Source organism: Vulpes lagopus, chromosome 11, assembly GCF_018345385.1.
Source record: "Vulpes lagopus strain Blue_001 chromosome 11, ASM1834538v1, whole genome shotgun sequence".
In the NCBI taxonomy this organism is placed as follows: Eukaryota; Metazoa; Chordata; class Mammalia; order Carnivora; family Canidae; genus Vulpes; species Vulpes lagopus.
Genome location: NC_054834.1, coordinates 11,591,224 through 11,613,030, shown reverse-complemented (window position 1 = coordinate 11,613,030; position 21,807 = coordinate 11,591,224). Strand labels below are relative to the sequence as shown.

At 38.5% G+C, this 21,807-nt stretch overlaps 1 long non-coding RNA gene and 1 gene segment (V, D, J or C); one reads left to right on the top strand and one right to left on the bottom strand.

The window, feature by feature from the left end:
• Positions 1-4,096: 4,096 nt before the first annotated feature.
• LOC121501691 lies at positions 4,097-4,944 on the bottom strand. The segment is given in 2 exon segments: positions 4,097-4,629; positions 4,739-4,944. Coding segments are annotated over 2 exon segments (576 nt in total).
• Positions 4,945-5,435: 491 nt separating this feature from the next.
• On the top strand, positions 5,436-21,696 carry LOC121501339. Its single transcript, XR_005990584.1, has 3 exons — positions 5,436-7,673; positions 8,560-8,769; positions 21,550-21,696. It is a non-coding gene; the product is annotated as an uncharacterized LOC121501339 (long non-coding RNA).
• The last annotated feature ends 111 nt before the right edge of the window (positions 21,697-21,807 follow it).

Below are 21,807 nucleotides of genomic sequence, written 5' to 3'. Positions count from 1 at the left end.
CTGATGGCCCCTGACCTCAGCTCCAGGGGAGAGGCAGGTGGGTCAGAGCAGGTGTGGACTCAGGCTGACCCTGCACAAAGAGCCAGGTGATGAAACTTGGACCTTTTCATTTAACCTCTGAGACATCGGTGAGTTTTCTCTGACCTGGCACAGCTCCCTTCTGACCCTGGGAGAATCTGAGATCTAATGCAGTTTGACTTCTTTACTAGGTCCCATGGAATAAATTGGATGTCCACATGATGTGAACTCTTAGAAAACTGGACAAGATTGGAAAACCCAAAAGAGGAAGCTATCAATACATTCCAATGAGTAGAATGTGGATAAAATATTCTTTTATTTTCAATTTCTTTTTTTAAATTTTTTTAATTTTTATTTATTTATGAGAGAGAGAGAGAGAGAGAGAGAGAGAGAGAGAGAGGGGCAGAGACACAGGCAGAGGGAGAAGCAGGCTCCATGCACCGGGAGCTCGATGTGGGATTCGATCCCAGGTCTCCAGGATCGCGCCCTGGGCCAAATGCAGGCGCCAAACCGCTGCGCCACCCAGGGATCCCTATTTTCAATTTCTACCTTTATAATACATTGTATTGAAAACAGTTAACAAAATCAGTTGTCTTTGTTAGATGAGTAACTCTGTTATTACAACCAGTCATAAGTAGTGTGCTGGGGAATCACACTTTGCTAAGGAATCACAAAACTTAGTTCTACCATCTGTTTTTAGTTAGTTTGTGGTATTTGATATGCATTGAGATATTATTTTCTACACAGATGTTCAGTTGTCTCATAAACAGTGGGGAAAGGTCTCTCTTTTCTTCATTGGATTTCCCAATCATTGTTAGGAATTAGTTAAGTGCTTATGTGTTGCCCTATTTCTGGATTCTGTTCCTCTTATCTATGCCTCTGTTTTCACCAATACTCCACTGTCTTGACCATTGTAGCTTCATGGCATTTTACGTACTTTTCAAAACTGTTTTGACAATGCTATGTTTTCCTCTTCCCATAAATTTTGCAACCAATTTGTTGATTTCTATGAATTTCTATGATTTTCTATGAAATTCTGGGAATTTGGTTGGTATTACATTGAATGCATTTATCACTATTGAGTCTTCCAATCTATGAATATGGTATATCTCTAGATTTATTTGGTTCTTCTATGGCTTCTGTCAATAATGTTTTATTGTTTTTAGCATGGAAATCCTTCCCAAGCTTAGTTAAATTTCATCTCATCTCTCTGTGTTATAGAGGTCTTTTGATAGTTATTGTTGTTACTGTAAATTATACTATGTTTAAAATTTCACTTTCCAATTATGAACTGCCACTAGATAAATTACAGGTGGTTTTACACCTCACATTCTATATAGCAGTGTATACTCCCACATTAGGTGCATGTGTCATAACTTATTCAATCAAACCCATTATGTTTTGATATGTCATTTTCAAGATTTTGCCGTTACCAAATGAAGCTTTTTGCATATACTTGCTCATAGTATTGAAACTGTAACTTCAAGAGTGAATTTCAAAAAGTGTTTTTCCTAGGTTGAATTATAAATGCATAAACGTTTTTGTTAGATATTTCCAAATTCCTGCACAACAGGGTTGTATTTTGCATCCTTACCAGCAATATGTAAGATGCCTGTGATTCACCACCTCTGCTATTGTAGCACAAAAGCAGTCGTTGACAGTTAGGTAATACATAGGTATGGCTGTGTTCCAGACATGTCAACAGCAGGTGTTCTGTTAGAAATGTCTGTAAGGAAAAGTGGTCTATTTTTTCCTTATTCTATTATTTAAAAGAAAAGATTGAAGAATATAGTGAGTTATAGTTTGTGTTCTATATTTTGTTATCTTATGATCAAATATGCCATAATAACCCATATATTCAAAGTATGCTTATGGAGAGTGAGTATTAGGCATCCTCCAAGCACTTGTAAGACTTTATATGTATTCTGTAAGTAAGTCCTCTTGACAGTTCCTCCAGGTAAATATATTTATATTTTCTATTTCCAAGTGAAGGATAAGAATGAAAGATATGTCAAGCAATTTATCCTGTGGAAGACAGTTAATATGGAGGGGGAGTGAATATACAACAAAGGCTGAATATTTTAGGATTTGTGAATCTCCGTTGTAAATATTCAGCCCTGCCTTTGTAGTACAAGAACAGCTATAGACAATGTGTAAGCATATGGTCAAGGCCAACTTTCAATAAAACCTTATTTACAAAACTGGAGGTTGCTGGGCATGGGCATAATTAGCAGTCTTCCTGTTCCAAGGTAAACACTATTGCCAATGTGGTTTATTACAGTTTTTGGGTTTTCCTTTTTTTCTGGAGATTTAAGTAGTAATACTATTACACAGGAAAGTATAAATATATATCCATTTTACTTGTTATCTATTCAGTTACTATATTTTTTGTTATGCAGTTATATTTTAAATTGTTATAAAACAATTGGTTACTAAATGTAAAAATCCAAAACTATTGATGGCAAGAGTGCTGAAAATACTGACTCTAACTTTGGCCCTCCATTTCAGTCAAGTCCTCATGGGGCTACATGTTCTGGACCCTTTGGAGGTTAGAATGCACACATTAGGAATTCCTGCCAAGGTTCAGATCAGGACAGACTTGGTTTGTGCTTCAGTAAATTTATAAATTTTATGTATATTTCTTCAGGAAACATATTTTCAAAGAGCTACATTGTATATTTTCACTTCCAAGCCTCCTAGATAAGTTACCTCTCTCCCTATTGTTCATCAGTGTAAAGTTTCATGGTTAATGTGTGTTGAATAGTGAGGGTGGCTCCATTGCCTGAGATCAGTCCCCATGTGGCCTTGCCATCAAATTTTGCACTCTTGTTTTAAGGATTAAATTAAGTAATCTGTATAGGATATTTAGCACAGATACTGTGAGGAACTTAAACCCAATTTTTATTTACTTCTTTTTGGAAAAGGTTTATATTCTCTGACACTATATTCCATTCTGGGATCTTCTTACCATTGTTTTTGTAGGTGTGTAGGGGGAGGTCTCAAGTCCCTATTGAGACCCATCCCTTGGGGTCTTACCACTGAGGACCCGCCACAATTATGAGTCATAATGGACAAGGTGTGGGACACAAGATCCTGAGTTAGCCCCCTGGGAAGGGGTTGACACTGCTGTGGGAGGAATTCATTCTGCTTTCCATAGCATCTCTGTACTTGATAGGGCCAATGATTCTTAGAATGAGAAACAGAATGAGTGTGTTTCATGATCTCCGGAACCAGGGATAAACTGCTGGCATGGCAATCAAATGGTCAGATAAACATGTTATGAAAAGTACCAAATTTTTGTGAAGTAAAGTATTTATCTTATCCTTTGAAAATGGTTTCTAAAGCTGAGGAAGAAGAGTTTTTACACTGTGTGTTTCCCTGTTTCTTGAAAATTCACAACCATCCAGATGTTAATCACAGAATTCAATTATACATAATTATTTCTTGTTTTATTGATTTGTGACGACCATTACCTTTCTTTTCTTTAAAGATGTAAGGAGAATGCATTATCTTTCTTTTTAACCATCTGGTCCTTATTCAGGATCTTTAGTTTACTTTGAAGAACTGTGGAAAACAAAGTCTTAGAGACATATCCACCATGCTGGAGGCACTTGATTTGCTCAGGAGCCTGTTCCAATGGCTCAGTCCTAGTTTTGTCCCAGCATTGATCCTTGAATGTGAAGTGAGGTGCTACTTCTATCTCTAGGATACAGGATTTATACTTTGCTCTCTTCCTTTCCCCAAAATAGCTGATTGTCTACTAGAGGATTTCATGGTCAGTAGGTTCCTTCAGGATGGCCACAGACTACTGATAAAAGACATACAATTTTTACGTTTGACAGATCATTACATTTATGTGGAGTTTTAATGCCTATGACTAAAATCAGAGAATAGTAATAAAAGGAAATACTTATGTAAAACATATACCCCTTCCTGTCTTCCTTCTGAACTATTCAGTACTAAAAATCTCTTTCTCTAAAATGATTTAATAGACAGATGGAGCTTTCTCTGAACCAACCACCTTGTATTTTCAGAGTTCTCAGACAAGTGAATTTCAAGGAAAATAGTATCAAAATGGTTATACACATGCTATCATTGCTGATATCATGTGGAATTCACTGAGCAGAACCAATGATGTCTTCCTGCAAAGCTCAGGAAATACTGCCAAGGGACAGAGGCTCAGAGTGGTCACCCAGCTGTGCAGCTTTTGTGGTTGCTCATATTGAGAAGAATGTGGGTGGGTCAGACCTGAAGATGATTCTTGTGCAGCTTCTTTTGGCAACTCTGATGCTGTGGATCCTTTCCAGCAGGCACAGTAGTACATGGCTTCGTCTTCTTCTTGTAAGAAATTTATACTCAAAGTTGATGTGGAAGTAAGAGCATTTTTACTTGCCTCAAGTTTGTTTTTCCTCCCATCTAAAGAAGCTTGAGTAGAGCTTGTTTGGACCATTATTAGATGTTCTATCTCCTTATCTGGTTTGTGTCGGTACCAGTGTATAACTTCACTGTTAAAATCCTCAGTGATCACCTTGCATGATATGCGAGCAGTCTTATCTCTTGCTCTGGAAACTGATATTTCATGTTGTTCTAACTTCACCTGCCCAAGGCCAACTGCAAGCAAAGAAGAGAAACTCCAGTGAACAAATGATATGGGAAAAGGCAACAATAAATAATTTCTCAAGTCTCTCCTGTAGACTCATATGACTTGGGGACAACTTACAAGCCCAGAGGGATGAGATGATGATCACTTCCAGCAATAGCATCCTGTTGACCTGACTGGCTCCCCAGGGTACAAGGTAAGAAGTGAGGTCCCTGCTAAAAGAACTTGTTAGGCATTGGCAGGAAGGCGGGGCTGGTTCAGGTTTCCAGATTCTTTCACAAAAGTGTTGTATTTTGCATCCTTACTAGCAAAGTGTGAGATGTCTGTTTTTCCCATAGCTTCACGAGGTTATTATTTTTATTCAATCTCATGAATGTGAAATGGTATCTCAATATAGTTTTAATTGATATTTATCTTATTAAAAGTGAAGTTGAACTTCTATTTATATTTTAAGAACTATTTTTTTTTATATTTCTTTTCATAAATTGGCTTTTCATCCTTTGCTATTTTCCTACAGGATGTGTTAAGTGATTTACTTCCATTTTTAGAATGGATTTTTATTTTGAGGATAGTTGACCATTATGTGCTATACAAGTTGCAAGTATTTTCTCATGGTTTGTCATTTGTCTTTTGCTTCATCTTATGCTGCATTTTGCATTGCAAGTTTTTTTTTCATTTTCATGCAGTAAAATATAGCAATATATTTTCTTCTTGTATCTTAAATTTTAGTGATAGCTATGAATTCATTCCTTTACTCATTTTGCACAGAGACACTGCTAACATTTTTCTGTACAGGGCCAGATAGCAAATATTTTATTTAGACTGTTTGGCCTAAGATCTCTCTTGTGATTTACCACCTCTGCCACTGTAGCACAAAAGCAGTCATTGACAGTTAGGAAATGCATTGGCATGGCAGTGTTCCAGGAATGTCTGTCAGCAGCAGGTGTTCTACTAGAAATGTCTGAAAGGAAAAGTGGTCTGTTTTCATTTATTCTATTATTTAAAATAAAAAGTTGAAGCAAATAATAAGGTACAGTTTTGTTTCTATATTTTGTTATCTTATGTTCAAGTATGCCATAGTAACCCATATAATCAAAGTATGCCTAAGGAGAGTGAGCATTAGGCATGCTCCAAGCACTTGTAAGAACTTTATATGTATTCTGTGAGTAAGTCCTCTTGACAGTTCCTCTAGGTAAATATATTTATATTTTCCTTTTCCAACTGAGGAAAAAGAATGAGAGTTTAAGCAATTTATCCAGAGGAAGACAGTTAATATGGGTGGAGTGGCTATGTAACAACAAAGGGTCATTGAGGAAACTTGGAGGAATAGGGAAATGTGAAATAAAAATAAATGCACTCCACAGTATATAATTCTAGGGAGGTGATTGTTAAATATTTTCTGTAGAGGGCGAAGGGATCAACATCTTGGCTTTGGGTCCCTGTTGCAAATATTCAGCTCTGCCATTGTGGTATAAGGACAGCTATAGGCAATTTGTAAGCATATGGCCAAGGCCAAGTTTAAATGAAAACTGATTTACAAAACTGGAGGTTGCTGCACATGGGCATAATTAGCAGACACCCTCTTCCAAGGTAACTATTATTGTCAATGTGTTTAATTATACTATTTTAGTTTTCCTTTTATCCGTAGATATAGGTAGTAATACTATTACATGGGATAATATAAATATGTAATCATTTTACATGTCATCTATACAGTTTTATTTTATTATTTATTATGCAGGTATATTTTAAAATGTAATATAAACAATTTGTTATTAAATGTAAAAATCCCAAACTATTGATGGCAGGGGTGCCGAAAATACTGACTCTACCTTTCATCCTGGTCAAGTCCTCTCTTGGTGCTACATGTTGTGGACCCCTTGGAGGTAAAAAGGTGAAAGATTTATATGATCTGAAATCAGAGTATCCCCTTGTAGGTTAATATGCACACCTTAGAAATGCATGCCAAGGTCCAGACCAGGGCAGACTTCATTTGTCCTTCAGTAATTTGTAAGTTTTACTTATAACTCTTCAAGAAAAACATGTTCTTCTTTATAAACTATCCTGTACTTCAAAACCTTGTAGATAAGGTACCCCTTTTCCTATTGCTCATCACTGTAGTGTTTCATGATTATTGTGTGTTGAAAAGTCAGGGTGGCTCCATTGCCTGAGATTAATCCACATATGGCCATGTGGATCATATTCTGCACTATTGTTTTAAGGATTAAATTAAATAATCTGTATTAAGTATTTAGCACAGAGATTGGGAGGAGCTTAATCCCTCTTTTCATTCCTTTCTTTCTTGAAAGAGTTTATATTCTCTGACTCTCTATTTCATTCTGGGGTCTTCTTGCCATTGTTTGTGTAGGCATAGAGGGGGGGAGGTGAGGCCCATCCCTCGGGGCCTTACCACTGGGGACCTACCACAATTATGAGTCATAATGGACAAGGTATGGGACAGAGGATCCTGAGTTTGCCGCTGGGAAGGGGTTGACACTGCTGTGGGAGGAATTCATTCTGCTTTCCATAGCATCTCTGCACTTGATAGGACCAATGATTCTTAGAATGAGAAACAGAATGAGTGTGTTTCATGATCTCAGGAACCAGGGGTAAACTGCTGGCATGGCAATCAAATGGTCAGATAAACATGTTATGAAAAGTACCAAATTTTTGTGAAGTAAAGGATTTATCTTATCCTTTGAAAGTGGTTTCTAAAGCTGTGGGAGAGGAGTTTTTACACTGTATGTTTCCCTGTTTCTTGAAAATTCACAAATCATCCAGTGACTAATCAAATAAATTGGTTCTCAATAATTATTTTTTGTTTTATTGATTTGTGATGGACATTACCTTTCTTTTCTTTCGACATGTAGCGAGATTGCATTATCTTTCCTTTTAACCATCTGGTCGTTAATCAGGATCTTTAGTTTGCTTTGTAGAACCCTGGAAAACAAAGTCTTAGAGCCATATCTACCATGCTGGAGGCACTTGATTTGCTCAGGGACCTGTTCCAATGGATCAATCCTGGTTTTGTCCCAGTATGGATCTTGAATGTGGAGTAAGTTACTGCTTCTACTTCTAGGATACAGGATTTATACTTTACTCTCTCCTTTCCTCAAAATAGCTGATTGTCTACTAGAGGATTTCATGGTCAGTAGGTTCCTTCAGGATGGCCACAGACACTATTAAAAGACATCCAATTGTTACATTTGACAGATCATTGCACTCTGAGGAGTTGTGATGCCTAGAAGTAAAATATGAAGGTAATAATAACAGGGAAATTTATGTAAAATATATACCAGTTCCTGTCTTCCTTCTGAACCATTCAAGTACTAAAAATCTCTTCCTCTAAAGTCAGTTAACAGACAAAATTATTTTTCTCTTAACAGTATATGATGTATTTTCAGAGTTCCCAGAAAATGAATTTTGAAGGAAACAATATCAAAATGTTTATATATATACATTATCTTTGCTGATATCACGTGGGGTTCACCAAGCAGAATCTATGAAGTCTCCCTGAAAGCTCAGAAAATAATGCAGAGGGAGAGGCTCAGGCTGGGCACCCAGCTGTGCAGCTTCTGTGGTTTCTCATATTGAGAAGAATGTGGGTGGGTCAGACCTGAAGATGATTCTTGTGCAGCTTCTCTTGGCAACTCTGATGCTGTGGATCCTATTCCAGCAGGCACAGTAGTACATGGCTTTGTCTTCCTTTTGTAAGAAGTTTATATTCAAGGTTGAAGTGGAAGTAGGAGCATTTTTACTTAAGTTTGGTTTTCCTCCCAAAGAAACTTGAGTAGAGCTTGTTTGAACCAATATTAGATATTCTATCTCCTGATCTGGTTTGTATCGGTACCAGTGAATAACTTCATTGTTAAAATCCTCAGTGACTACCTTGCATGATATGTGGGCACTCTTATCTCTTGCTCTGGAATTTGATATTTCAGGTTGTTCCAATTTCACCTGCCCAAGGCCAACTGCAAGCAAAGAAGAGAAATTTCCATGAACAAATATTATAGGAAAGGCAACAATAAAGAGATTCTTGAATCTCTTCTGTGACTGACATGACTTGGGGACAACTCACAAGCCCAGAGGGGTGAGATGATGACCGCTTCCAGCAGTAGTATCCTGTTGGCCGCTGGATTCCCAGCAAAAAGGTAAGAAGTGAGGTCCCTCTTAACAGGACTTATGATGTCATTGGCAGATGGGCAGGGCTGGTTCAGGTTTCTAAGAAAAAGTGGTGACTTAGTTTCCTGGGTTCTTCATAATCAACGAAGGAAATGAGCAGTTTGTGGCATCCTCCCCATGAATGTTGGGCAGATTGGGTAAGAGGGATCCCAATCAGGAGATCTGAAAAGAAATTCCTGTATGAATAGGTTCATCTGGATTAGGTAGGATGGCTCATACCCACTCAGCTATTCCCTCTGGAATCCAAAACTGTAAAAGCATTGCTCAAGAACATGAGGACAGGCCTGCTGGCTTTGGCCCCTATGTCTGTCTGTCTCTGATTTGCAGTTGTTCTGGGAATGGGATGTGAAACCCAACCTGAACTCCTCTGTAACATAGCACAACAGAACTCAGACAGTGAAATATCTCATGAGGTTACAGAGTATGCTTTGTGCACAAGCATTTTTAAAGTTGACTGAAATGTCACCAGCTAGATTAATACTCAAGAATCAAATTTTATATTTAATTTAAGTGTCTCTACAAAGGGACTAGACTACAACTGCTGGGGATACATGAGTCTGAGCAGTCTCTGGAAAGCAGACTTCTACTCGCTCTGTCTCTTGAACTGTCTCATGAGCAGATGTCACAGGCAGGAAAATTTTCAAAGCAATGTTATGTGGAGTAGAGTGGTCAGCATTATAGTTAATAGACGTCTAAAGTCCATTGTGGCCTTGCAGTTTTTGAGGCAATGTTGTAAATGCCTTCTTGCATTATTTTATGTAATACATTCTGTAGGCCTATGAAAGAGCTGTTATGATTAATCTCCATTTCACAAATGAGGACTGTGGCAAAGATAAGGGACTCCTACAAAGACACAGAGCCAGGAAATAAGAAAACACATATAAGTAACAGTTCCATAAGGGAATTCTTATAAAAATGAATTATACTCGGGGAAACGAACTAAGGGTGGTGGAAGGGGAGGAGGGCGGGTGTTGGGAGGGGAATGGGTGACGGGCACTGAGGTGGACACCTGACGGGATGAGCACTGGGTGTTTTTCTGTATGTTGGTAAATTGAACACCAATAAAAATTAATTCAAAAAAAATAAAAATGAATTATAAAAATGACAATACAAAGCACCCATCATTTAATTTTACTTTGATCATTTGCTACATATTTATAATTTGTAAAATATTTATTTATTTGTGAGAGAGAGACAAGAGAGTGCACCTGTGTATACATGGGGGGAGGGGAAAAAGGAGAGAGAGAGAGAATCCCATGCAGACTCCATGCTGAGCTCTGAGCTGGATGTAGGGCTGGATCGTAGGACCTTGAGATCAGGCCTTGAGCCAAGAGTCCAACACTTCACTGACTATGCCACCCAGGCGTCACTCTGCATATTTAAAAATGGAAATAGGAATGCTTTCAGTAATATATATATATATGTATTTTTTTTAAAGAGAGAGAGAGAGACTCTTTTTTTTAAAAAATATTTTATTTATTTATTTATTCACGAGAAGGAGAGACAGAGACAGACAAAGACACAGGCAGAGGGAGAAGCAGAGGGAGAAGAAGGCTCAATGCAGGGAGCCTGACATGGGACTTGATCCCAGGTCTCCAGGATCACGCCCTGGGCTGAAGGCAGTGCTAAACCACTGAGCCACCCAGGCTGCCCCTAAACATAACATTTTTAAGGGAGATTTTCATATTTGGTTTTTATTCTCTTCATTTTAACCAAATAAAGTTAACCACTTCTTATTGTGAGCAATATTGCAGGTCTTTAAATTATCTATGAGAATATTTTTAATTGACAGAGATAATCAAACTTCCTCCTCTACCACTTAACCCATTTAGTTAACTTCATATTTTGAAATACATCAAGTCCTTAAAACGTTATTGTGAATATTATTAATGGCCTATAAAAATAGGCACTCTTCTATACTACTTACTCCCACAGATGTCAGCTGAGTTATTTAATTGTTCATGTCTGAGTTTCTACGTCTATAATTAGTGCAGTAAATATCCTTCAGAAAGTTAATTTATGCTATCATGCTAAAAATGACAACAGACACAAAGTGCATCTGTGCCTGGAAATATGTTCCTTTGATGCTTTCAAGTTATATTTTTATTATTATTGGAAAACAAGGAAGACTTTGTTAAACAATATTTTGATTCTAAATATTCTTGTAGTCCCTTTTATGAAAATATATAAACTCAGAAAAAGAATTAAGAAGGATGTAATGCACCCATATTCAGCAAGCAAAGTATCAAATCAACTTCTCAATGCAGTCACCATGATTGACCTGGAGGTCCTTTACTCTCTTGTCCATTCACATATGAAGAGTTTTCTGTACACGTCAGTGGGCAGAGAGTGGAGGAATGCAGCTCCAAAGACAGTAATCAAGGAGCATCAATTTGTTTTCCATCTCAATGCTTTCTTTTGCTCAATAAACAGTTTTTGTTATGCCTATCTTTCCTAGAAAAAAAAACTAGGGATCCAGAAGTCAGAAAAAAATGATTGCATAATAGTCTTTGCAGAAAATCATCTGCAGATTGTCTCTAAGTTCATAGAACAGGGATCAATGTTAATAACTTTGTGTGGTTCCGGGAAATGGAATATGCTTCAGATCAAGAAAAGAAAAACCTAATCATAAAATGGAAGGTTAAATTCTATTTCTCCCAACATGTCTTCTTCAAAAAATTGTGTGTTTGTTTTGTTTTGCTCATCACTCTGGATCGAGAGCTCAGATGCTGTCATTAGACAGATCCGGAGTCAGATTCCAATTTGCTGTTCATTATCAGAGGACTTAATTTTTCCAAGTATCACATTTCTAACTATAAAAAACTTATAAAATTGAGATGATGATACTAATAATGGCTATCTCAAGTATTGTTACTGGGATTACAGAACAGAAAGTATACGAAGAACTTAATACAGTGCCTAGTGCATAAGGAATACCAATTACCAATAGCTGTCATATGTTCTTATCACCTCATTACATTATGTGTTTTCATTTTCATATGGAACTCCACTCCTTGACGGAATGGCTGCACATTCACCTTTGTACACAGAAACTAATGAATTCTTTGTTTTTAATTGACTAAGGAAAGAATAGAAGTAGAGTCAATGAAATCTGTTGGCCCATTGGCTGCAAATTTCTTTAAAAATTTTTTTTAATTAGAGTTCAACTTGCCAACAAATCGCATAACACCCAGGGCTCATCCCGCCAAGTGCCCCCCTCAGTGCCCATCACCCATTCACCCCAACCGCCCACCCACCTCTCCTTCCACTACCCTTTGTTCATTTCCCAGAGTTAGATGTCTCTCATGTTTTGTCACCCTCACTGATATTTTCACTCATTTTCTCTCCTTTCCCTTTATTCCCTTTCACTAATTTTTATATTCCCCAAATGAATGAGACCATATAATGTTTGTCCTTTTCCGATTGACTTATTTCACTCAGCATAATACCCTCCAGGTCCATCCACGTTGAAGCAAATGGTGGGTATTTTCGTTTCTAATGTCATTTTCCATTGTATACATAGACCACATCTTCTTTATCCATTCATCTTTCGATGGACACTGAGGCTCCTTCCACAGCTTGGCTATTGTAGACATTGCTGCTATAAACATCGAGTGCAGGTGTCCCAGAGTTTCATTGCATCTGTATCTTTGGGGTAAGTCCCCTGCAGTGCAATTGCTGGATCGTAGGGCAGGTCTATTTTTAACTCTTTGAGGAACCTCCACAAGGTTTTCCAGAGTGGCTGCACCAGTTCACATTCCCACCAACAGTGTAAGAGGGTTCCCCTTTCTCCACATCCTCTTCAACATTTGTGGTTTCCTGCCTTGTTAATTTTCCCCATTCTCACTGGTGTGAGGTGGTATCTCATTGTGGTTTTGATTTGTATTTCCCTGATGGCCAGTGAAGTGGAGCATTTTCTCATGTGCGTGTTGGCCATGTCTATGTCTTCCTCTGTGAGATTTCTCTTCATGTCTTTTTCCCATTTCATGATTGGATTGTTTGTTTCTTTGCTGTTGAGTTTAATAAGGTCTTTATAGATCTTGGATACTAGCGCTTTATCTGATACATCATTTGCAAATATCTTCTCCCATTCTGTAGGTTGTCTTTTAGTTTTGTTGACTGTTTCTTTTGCTGTGCAGAAGCTTTTTTATCTTGATGAAGTCCCAATAGTTCATTTTTGCTTTTGTTTCTCTTGCCTTCATGGATGCATCTTGTAAGACGTTGCTGTGGCCAAGTTCAAAAGGGTGTTGCCTGTGTTCTCCTCTAGGATTTTGAGGGATTCTTGTCTCACATTTAGATCTTTCATCCATTTTGAGTTTATCTTTGTGTATGGTGTAAGACAATGGTCTAGTTTCATTCTGCATGTGGATGCCCAATTTTCCCAGCACCAATTTATTGAAGAGACTCTTTTTTCCAGTGGATAGTTTTTCCTGCTTTGTCGAATATTAGTTGACCATAAAGTTGAGGGTCCACTTCTGGATTCTCTATCTGCTCCGCTGATCTATGTGTCTGTTTTTGTGCCAGTACCACACTGTCTTGATGAGCACAGCTTTGTAGTACAACCTGAAATCTGGCATTGTGATGCCCCCAGCTATGGTCTTCTTTTTTAATATTCCCCTGGCTATTTGGGGTATTTTCTGATTCCACACAAATCTTAAGATGATTTGTTCCAACTGTCTGAAGAAAGTCTATGGTATTTTGATAGGGATTGCATTAAATCTGTAAACTGCCCTGAGCAACATTGACGTTTTCACTATATTAATTCTTCCAATCCATGAGCATGGAATATTTTTCCATCTCTTTGTGTCTTCCTCAATTTCTTTCAGAAGTGTTCTATAGTTTTTAGGGTATAGATCCTTTACTTCTTCAGTTAGGTTTATTCCTAGGTATCTTATGCTTTTGGGTGAGATTGTAAATAGAATTGACTCCTTAATTTCTCTTTCTTCAGTCTCATTGTTAGTGTATAGAAATGCCATTGATTTCAGGGCATTGATTTTGTATCCTGCCACGCTACCAAATTGCTGTATGAGTTCTAGCAATCTTGGGGTGGAGTCTTTTGGGTTTTCTGTGTAGAGTGCCATGTCATCGGTGAAGAGGGAAAATTTGACTTCTTCTTTGCCAATTTGAATGCCTTTAATGTCTTTTTGTTGTCTGATTGCTGAGGCTAGGGCTTCTAGTACTATGTTGAATAGCAGTGGTGAGAGTGGACATCCCTGTCTTGTTCATGATCTTAGGGGAAAGGCTCCCACTTTTTCCCCATTGAGAATGATATTTGCTGTGGGCTTTCATAGATGGCTTTTGAGATGCTGAGGAATGTTCCCTCTATCCCTACACTCTCCAGAGTTTTGATCAGGAATGGATTATGTATTTTGTCAAATGCTTTCTCTGCATCTATTGAGAGGATCATATGGTTCTTGTTTTTTTCTCTTACTGATATGATCAATCACATCGATTGCTTTATGAGTGTTGAACCAGCCTTGCATCCCAGGGATAAATCTCACTTGGCCATGTTGTTGGATCCTATTGGCTAGTATCTTGTTGAGAATTTTTGCGTCTGTGTTCATCAGGGATATTGGTCTATAATTCTCCTTTTTGGTGGGGTCTTTGTCTGGTTTTGGAATTAAGGTGATGCTGGCCTCATAGAACGAATTTGGAAGTACTCCATCTCTTTCTATCTTTCCGAACAACTTTAGTAGAATAGGTATGGCTTCTTTTTCTAAACGTTTGATAGAATTCCCCAGGGAAGCCATCTGGCCCTGGACTTTTGTGTCTTGGGAGGTTTTTGATGACTGCTTCAATTTCCTCCCTGGTTATCGGCCTGTTCAGGTTTTCTATTTCTTCCTCTTCCAGTTGTGGTAGTTTGTGGTTTTCCAGAAATGCGTCCATTTCTTCTAGATTGCCTAATTTATTGGCGTATAGCTGCTCATAATAAGTTTTTAAAATTGTTTGTATTTCCTTGTTATTGGTGGTGATCTCTCCTTTCTCATTCATGATTTTATTAATTTGAGTCTTTTCTCTCTTCTTTTTAATAAGGCTGGCTAATGGTTTATCTATCTTATTAATTCTTTCAAAGAACCAAGTCCTGGTTTTGTTAATCTGGTTTTGTAATTTGTTCCACAGTTCTTCTGGTCTCTTTTTCATTGAGTTCTGCTCGAATCTTTATTAACTCTCTTCTTCTGCTGGGTGTAGGATCTATTTGTTGTTTTTTTTTCTCCACCTCCTTTAGGTGCAAGGTTAACTTTTGTATTTGAGTTCTTTCCAGTTTTTGGATGGATGCTTGTATTGCGATGTATTTCCCCCTCAGGACTGCTTTTGCTGTATCCCAAAGATTTTGAACAGTTGTATCTTCATTCTCATTAGTTTCCATGAATCTTTTTAATTCTTCCCTAATTTCCTGGTTGACCCTTTCATCTTTTAGCAGGATGGCCTTTAACTTCCATGTGTTTGAAATCCTTCCAAACTTCTTCTTGTGATTTAGTTCTAGTTTCAAATGGCTGCAAATTTCTAATTCTACCAATTCCAGAATATAATGGCATTTTTGGTAATTACTCTGTAACTTCAATTTTGAAGTTAAAAAAATACAGGCAACAGAACTACAGTAGCTAGAAATGATCAGCTTGTGATTGAAACATGCTTAAATGTTGACACAAAAGTGGCAAAAAGGTAGTTTAAGAAATTACAGAAAAGATGAATCAATTAACACAAGAGTGGAAGGCAGATTTTGTTGACATGAAAGTGGCAGCCATTTCTCTAGTCTCAATTGTTTTGTAGTTGAGATTTTTTTCACTACTGCATACTTGCTTATTGTATTAAAGAACATTGAGAACACAGAATTGGATTCATCAAAAATTTTTATTCATAAGTCATTTATTTACACCTGGATCTCATTTATATTATTTATTTGACTTATGTATTACTGACTTACTGAATAAGTCACCAAATACCAGAGAATCCATTATTTAATCTGAGAATGAAGGCATTACAAATAATCCACAAACTCATTTCTTAGTTCATTAAACAGAAACGCACAGAATTTAATAATAATCACTCAACACTTGTGAAGTTTCCTGTTTTGTTACCAAAGGAATAGGGCACATCCTGTTCTGTTAGATATGGGACGTTGGTGGCTTTGTGGAAAGTGAAATGAAATGAACTAGATTTAATCTCTCCCTTACTCTCTAAATTGTTTTGCTAATTTGCAGACAAACATAACTCACATATTTGACCATCTGCTTGATTTCTTCCTTTTGCTCCTCTACATGAACCAAGGCTCTCTACCTTGCCCTGGCCCTTAAGATGGAGACCTTTATAGGATGGATCTTTGGTCTTCCTTATTTTCTGGGTGCTTCTTTGAAGCAGTCAATAGGAGCATCAGGAGGAGACTGGGAAGTGGGAGCAGAGTCAGCTCAGGGTTCCTTCCCTGACAGTGGTGGAACTCAATCCCAGGACACTGGAATAAGACCTGAGCCACCACTGAGCCACCCAGGAGCCTTGTGAATTCTTTTTAGAATAAATTTTAAAATAAAATTCAAAAATAATACAAAATTTCTATGAGACAATTTAGGGTATGTGGAAGTGACAGAAAAAACTATCCTGGTCCTAATATGCTGAGGTGACCTCTCCAAAGTTGTGCCCTTTCCTCTATCCTGGTTGTGTCCCTGAGCTGGTTCTAGGAGCTGAACATGAAGAGCACCTGACACAAAACAGTTAACATGGATTTCCAGGTATGCCAAGTAATTTTTTGAATTGTGATTTTTTACATGGTGAATCTGTGGTAAATAGGCATCAGTTTTTCCAAAATACTAGTATTTGTGGGCAGTTGGTAATGGACCTAATGAAAATCCTGATATTTAAAATATTGAGAGTTAATCCGCCTTAATTTGATAACATAATGTTGGTCATATTGTTCAGAGACATTGTGTCCTTACCTCAGAAATGAAGTAAAATGAGTTCTGCCCAAATTATCAGAATATTTTGAGGTTCCATTATGCAAAATCCCCCACCATGAAGCAATGTGAGCCCCTTAGTAAGAGTCAAAATATCAATTTCACTTCAACAGACGAGTCACCAACTGAACTTGGTGTTTTCATTCAAATAAGATTATTCCAGTGTTTTTATGAATCAGTAATATTTATTTATTTATTTATTTATTTATTTATTTATTAAAGACTGTATTTATTTATTCATGAGAGACACACAGAGAGAGGCAGAGACATAGGCAGAGGGAGAAGCAGGCTCCACACAGGGAGCCCAATGTAGGACTCTTTCCTGGGACCCCAGGACCACACCCTGGGCCAAAGCAGTGCTAAACCGCCAAGCCACCAGGCAGCCCTTGAATCAGTGATTTAAACAACCATTTAATTAACAAATGTTTACTTAGGACAGGAGGGCTGGTTGGCTTCAGGAAGTTTTGCCTTTGGTGTATGTGACCAAAGTGTCCTTGGTGAAGCTCACCTTAGCCAAAAGGAGAAGGGCATGTGGAGGAAAGTTGAACTTACACCCCCCAACCCCAAATGGTTGATTGCTCCATGCCCAAGACCACTGTCTTTCCAGTTGTGTGTAACTCAAAGTTACTATGGAATCATCTTGATAAATTTTTTTTAAAGATTTTATTTATTTAATCATGACACACACACACACACACACACACACACAGAGAGAGGGAGAGAGAGAGAGAGAGAAGAGAGAGAGGCAGAGACACAGGCAGAGGGAGAAGCAGGCTCCATGCAGGGAGCCTGATGTGGGACTCCATCCCAGAACTCCAGGATCACGTCCTGGGCCAAAGGCAGGTGCTAAACCGCTGAGTCACCCAGGGATCCTCCATCTTGATAAATTATAATTTAATTGACATGAGTTGACTTCTCCTGAGAGTGTCTTCGTATTTAGCTAGTTTCTCTCTAACTAAAGTGTAATAGGTCTCAGAGTCACTGCTCTGTGGAGTCAGGCCCTGAGAGAATGCCACAAGAGGAGAGGGCCTGCTTGTATTAGGAAATGGGAAAGACCAAATGGTGGAACATCCCCCAAGCAGACCAAGATAGATTTCTATCTCTCTACCCCTACCTCTTCCTGCACATGCTGGAGATCTTAGCCTTGATCGAGGCCTTCAGTAGAGGGTCAGGGTGTTAGCTGGGCTCTTTCATAAGAAGGCATTTCTTTTTTTTTATTTCATGCAGAACATCTTTATTTGATGTTGATAGTGGCCAAGGAGCAGTTGGTCAGGCGAGGTGCTCCTGTCATATGCTCTGACACTCCAGATTGCGTCTCACCACACCTGTTATGGCAGTTTTCAAGAGGGAATGGATAAAGAATCTTAAAGATCAAAACTAATTTTTAGGACCATCTGTGTTGCATTATTTTTTTTTGTCTTACATTTTTTTAAAACAAGTCTTATCATATTTAAAGAAACTTGCATACATAAATGCATGCATATTGATATATAAAAATATACAGAAAATCCTAACTTTGCCTGTTTCAATATGCAAGAATTTCAGTTACCACAGTTTACTGAAATAATACCATGCTCTTAACAGTATATTCCATATTTCCATTACCAACATATATTAACTGTTATTACAAAAAGTACAAACTTCACTGCTGGCTTTTGAAGTCCACAAATCATTTTGTGAGTGACAGACATACATCTTGATCAGTGACTAATCACATTACTTCCTTCCAGATCTGTCAATAATTATTTATTGTCTGTTTGCTTGTTTTTCAGATTATACACTCAACAAAACAAAATAGTTGAGTTGCCTCTTTGTCTTCCAGTGACAAACCCAAATATAATTTCTATAAAAATGAGTAACTGAAAAAGGGTACTGGCCAACAATGATGGGAGTGCAACCAAAGCATTTCTTTTTTTTTAAGGCCTTTCTTAATCATAAATTTCCCACCACAAATACAGAAGCTCTAGGAGACACATAAGGAGTTAGTGAACCTAAGGGACCGATTTCCTTGAGATCATTTAGAATATCTTTGATTAATCATAGTTACCAATGCTATTGAACAGTATAGAGACTCTGAAATTTCAATTGAAAATGGGTTTAATTCAGTTAGACCTCCTCAAAGAGCTATTACTTCTTCCCCCCCGTACAAGAGTTTCTTGATCAGGCTAGAGAACCAGTAACACTTGTTTTCTTTCTCTCGTTCATTATTATTATTATTTTTTACCCAGCTAACTTTATAAGAAGGTAGTGAACATAGTTTTATTTTATTTGTACCATTTTGTTTTAACACTGAAATCAGTCACACAACTGTAGACGTTAAATCATCTCATTTTACAGAGGAGAGAAGTCCTCCAGGGAATCCGATCCCCAAATCCCATATGGAGTAGCATTCAAGAGTAAAGGTGGAGGTTCCTGGGTCTCATCCAGTGTTGATGCATCAACCTGCCTGAGGATCATGTCCCCCCCCCCCCCTCAGGAGCTGAGGCCCAGACATGCCAGTGCAGGAGGGTGCTGAGAATTTAACCTTACTGCTTCCTTTACTTCTGCTCTGGGACTCTCAGCTGCAAAGTAAGTAGCAGTGGGCAGGACAACAGGACCATAGCCTCACTCAAGTCTGATCACTGCATGGCTGCCTTTGAGGACCACTAAGAGGCAGTGGTGGTCAGAGCCTCAAGGAGCCCTTATGCCCTGCAACTGGGAGGGAGTCCAGGCTTACCTGGAAACAGGAAAATGCACAGGACAGCATGACTCTGGTCCTAACAGGGAGACAGAAGTCCGGGGTGATCTTAAGTCTGTACCTGCTAGGAGGAGACTGCCTGGGTGGTGGCAGAGGTAGGTTAGAGTCTGAGCCTCTGTTTCCCTGAGGTACTTGCAGGTACTTCAGAGAGAGGTGGGACGGAGGGAGGGGCCAGAGAGCAGGGATAGTTCTGATCACAAGGGGGGCGATGAGGGACCATGTATGGCCAGGATGTTGAGAAACACTGAGGAATGTTGATGCAGTGAGGGCACCAGTGACAACAGCAATCCTTGGACATCACTACACCTGAGCACATACTAAATGGTTCTGCTCATTGAATCCTGAAAATCACCCTGTGAGATGAATGTTACTTCCCTTCCTTTAAAATGGGCAAAGCTTTTGCTGGTATTTTAAGCAACTTTTCCTAAGCGGTATGGGTAAAAGGAATTAGGTGGTGATGTTAGCCAGGTCTGACTGGACACAAATCTCAAGCTTCAAATGGTTTTGATAATAATGGAGCAATCGGTGTGCAGACTGCTCGCGAGGCAAGGACAAGCACAGAGCAGAGATCCCTGCTAAAAAGGCAACAGACACCCTGAGCTAAATTGGAATATTTCTCTCAGAGGGCTCATCAGAAGATTTAAATTCCCTAACATAACTTGGTTCTTTGTAGTCTTGGGCAAGCATTTCTCCTCCTTTCCTTATCTGTCAAAAGGGACCCCATTTAGTTACAGGCAGACTGAGCAGGGAATGCAAGCAAAGCATATAGCCTGTCCCAGATGCATAGAAAGTGCTCAAGAAATCATGGGGGTTGGTTCACCTCAAAACTGGACTGATTGCTGTAGATAATTTCTGGGGTCCTCATAGTGTAGAATTATAGGGAATATACAGTTATGGAAAAATCTGATTGTGTGTGTGTGTGTGTGTGTGTGTGTGTGTCGGAAAGAAGAAGCCTGCATTGAACTAGGGGACAGTGCACTCTAGGGGGCAGGACCAGGTGCTGTACTTCCAGTGTCAGATGCTCAGAAATGGTAAAGGCAGGACCTCGGAAGGATCAACTGTTAAAAGGTTCTGAAATGAAGATTTGAAAAATAAAAGTCGTATTGACTTCCACCTAAATGAGAAATTCCTTTGTAGTTGTGCCTTGTTTACCAGGACCTCACGGGTATTGCGATATCAATTAATTATGCTAATTATAGCCTGTCAGCCTGAAGGGAGGACAGATATGGTGGGCTATCACCAAGATTTAAGGCTCAAGTGTCCCAAAATTCAGGCTTTGAGGTTGTGCTGAGTTGGTTAAGTGTTGACTAGAATATTCTGTTAAAATAATATTCCTTTGAGATATTCCTCAGATGGCATTTAGGGCAGCTATGCCAAAATTTTAAGTGAAAAGAGTGACAATGGGGGTGATATCTGCACAGCAAAGTGACAGGTGGAAAGAGTCTGAATATAGAAGTTGAACAATATGGGTGGGGAGAAATTAGGTGAACTCTTCTGTTTCTATTTTTCTAGATTTCTATCAATAGGAGAATCCTACTTTTGGGGGATAATCCATGACCATCTATTGTTTTATGAAAATAAATTTTAGTTTATGTTGTCAGCATTCAAAATTCTTTTTCTCTCAATTACTGTTACCATTTTTATCCAGATACTGCTGAAAGTAAAGACTCAATATCTACTGGCTCACATCTATGATCACCCTTAGTATATAATGAAATCTGTTCCAAACCTCCAGCCAAATACTCTCCTGGGTGTGTCAAATGACAAGAGTAAAACAGTTCAGTGTGTAGAGTATGATGTCCTTTATTCAAAGAGAATTATCCATGGATTGGGGAGTTCAGGGCCTGGTAAGCAGTGGAGCACTCTGCCCCAGGGAATTTAGGCAAGAGGGAGTTTTATAGAACCTTAGAAGTAACCCAAGAGCAACAGGACGGATGAGCTGGGAGGTCAAGGATTTCCTTACAAGACTAGTAGGTCAGTCAGGGAATAAGGATAGAGTATATGGTTTAGGTTGATTGGCTGGGGTTGCATATCTGATCTTACGTATACATGGGAAATCATTACAGATTCTTGATGTTTGTGGCCTGGCTGGCTGGGATATTCTGTGTTTCTGGTCAAGAAGAAGGAGCCTCGGTGTCCATCGAAAGATGAATGGATAAAGAAGATGTGGTTTATGTATACAATGGAATATTACTCAGCAATTAGAAACGACAAATACCCACCATTTGCTTCAACGTGGATGGAACTGGAGGGTATTATGCTGAGTGAAATAAGTCAATCGGAGAAGGACAAACAGTGTATGTTCTCATTCATTTGGGGAATAT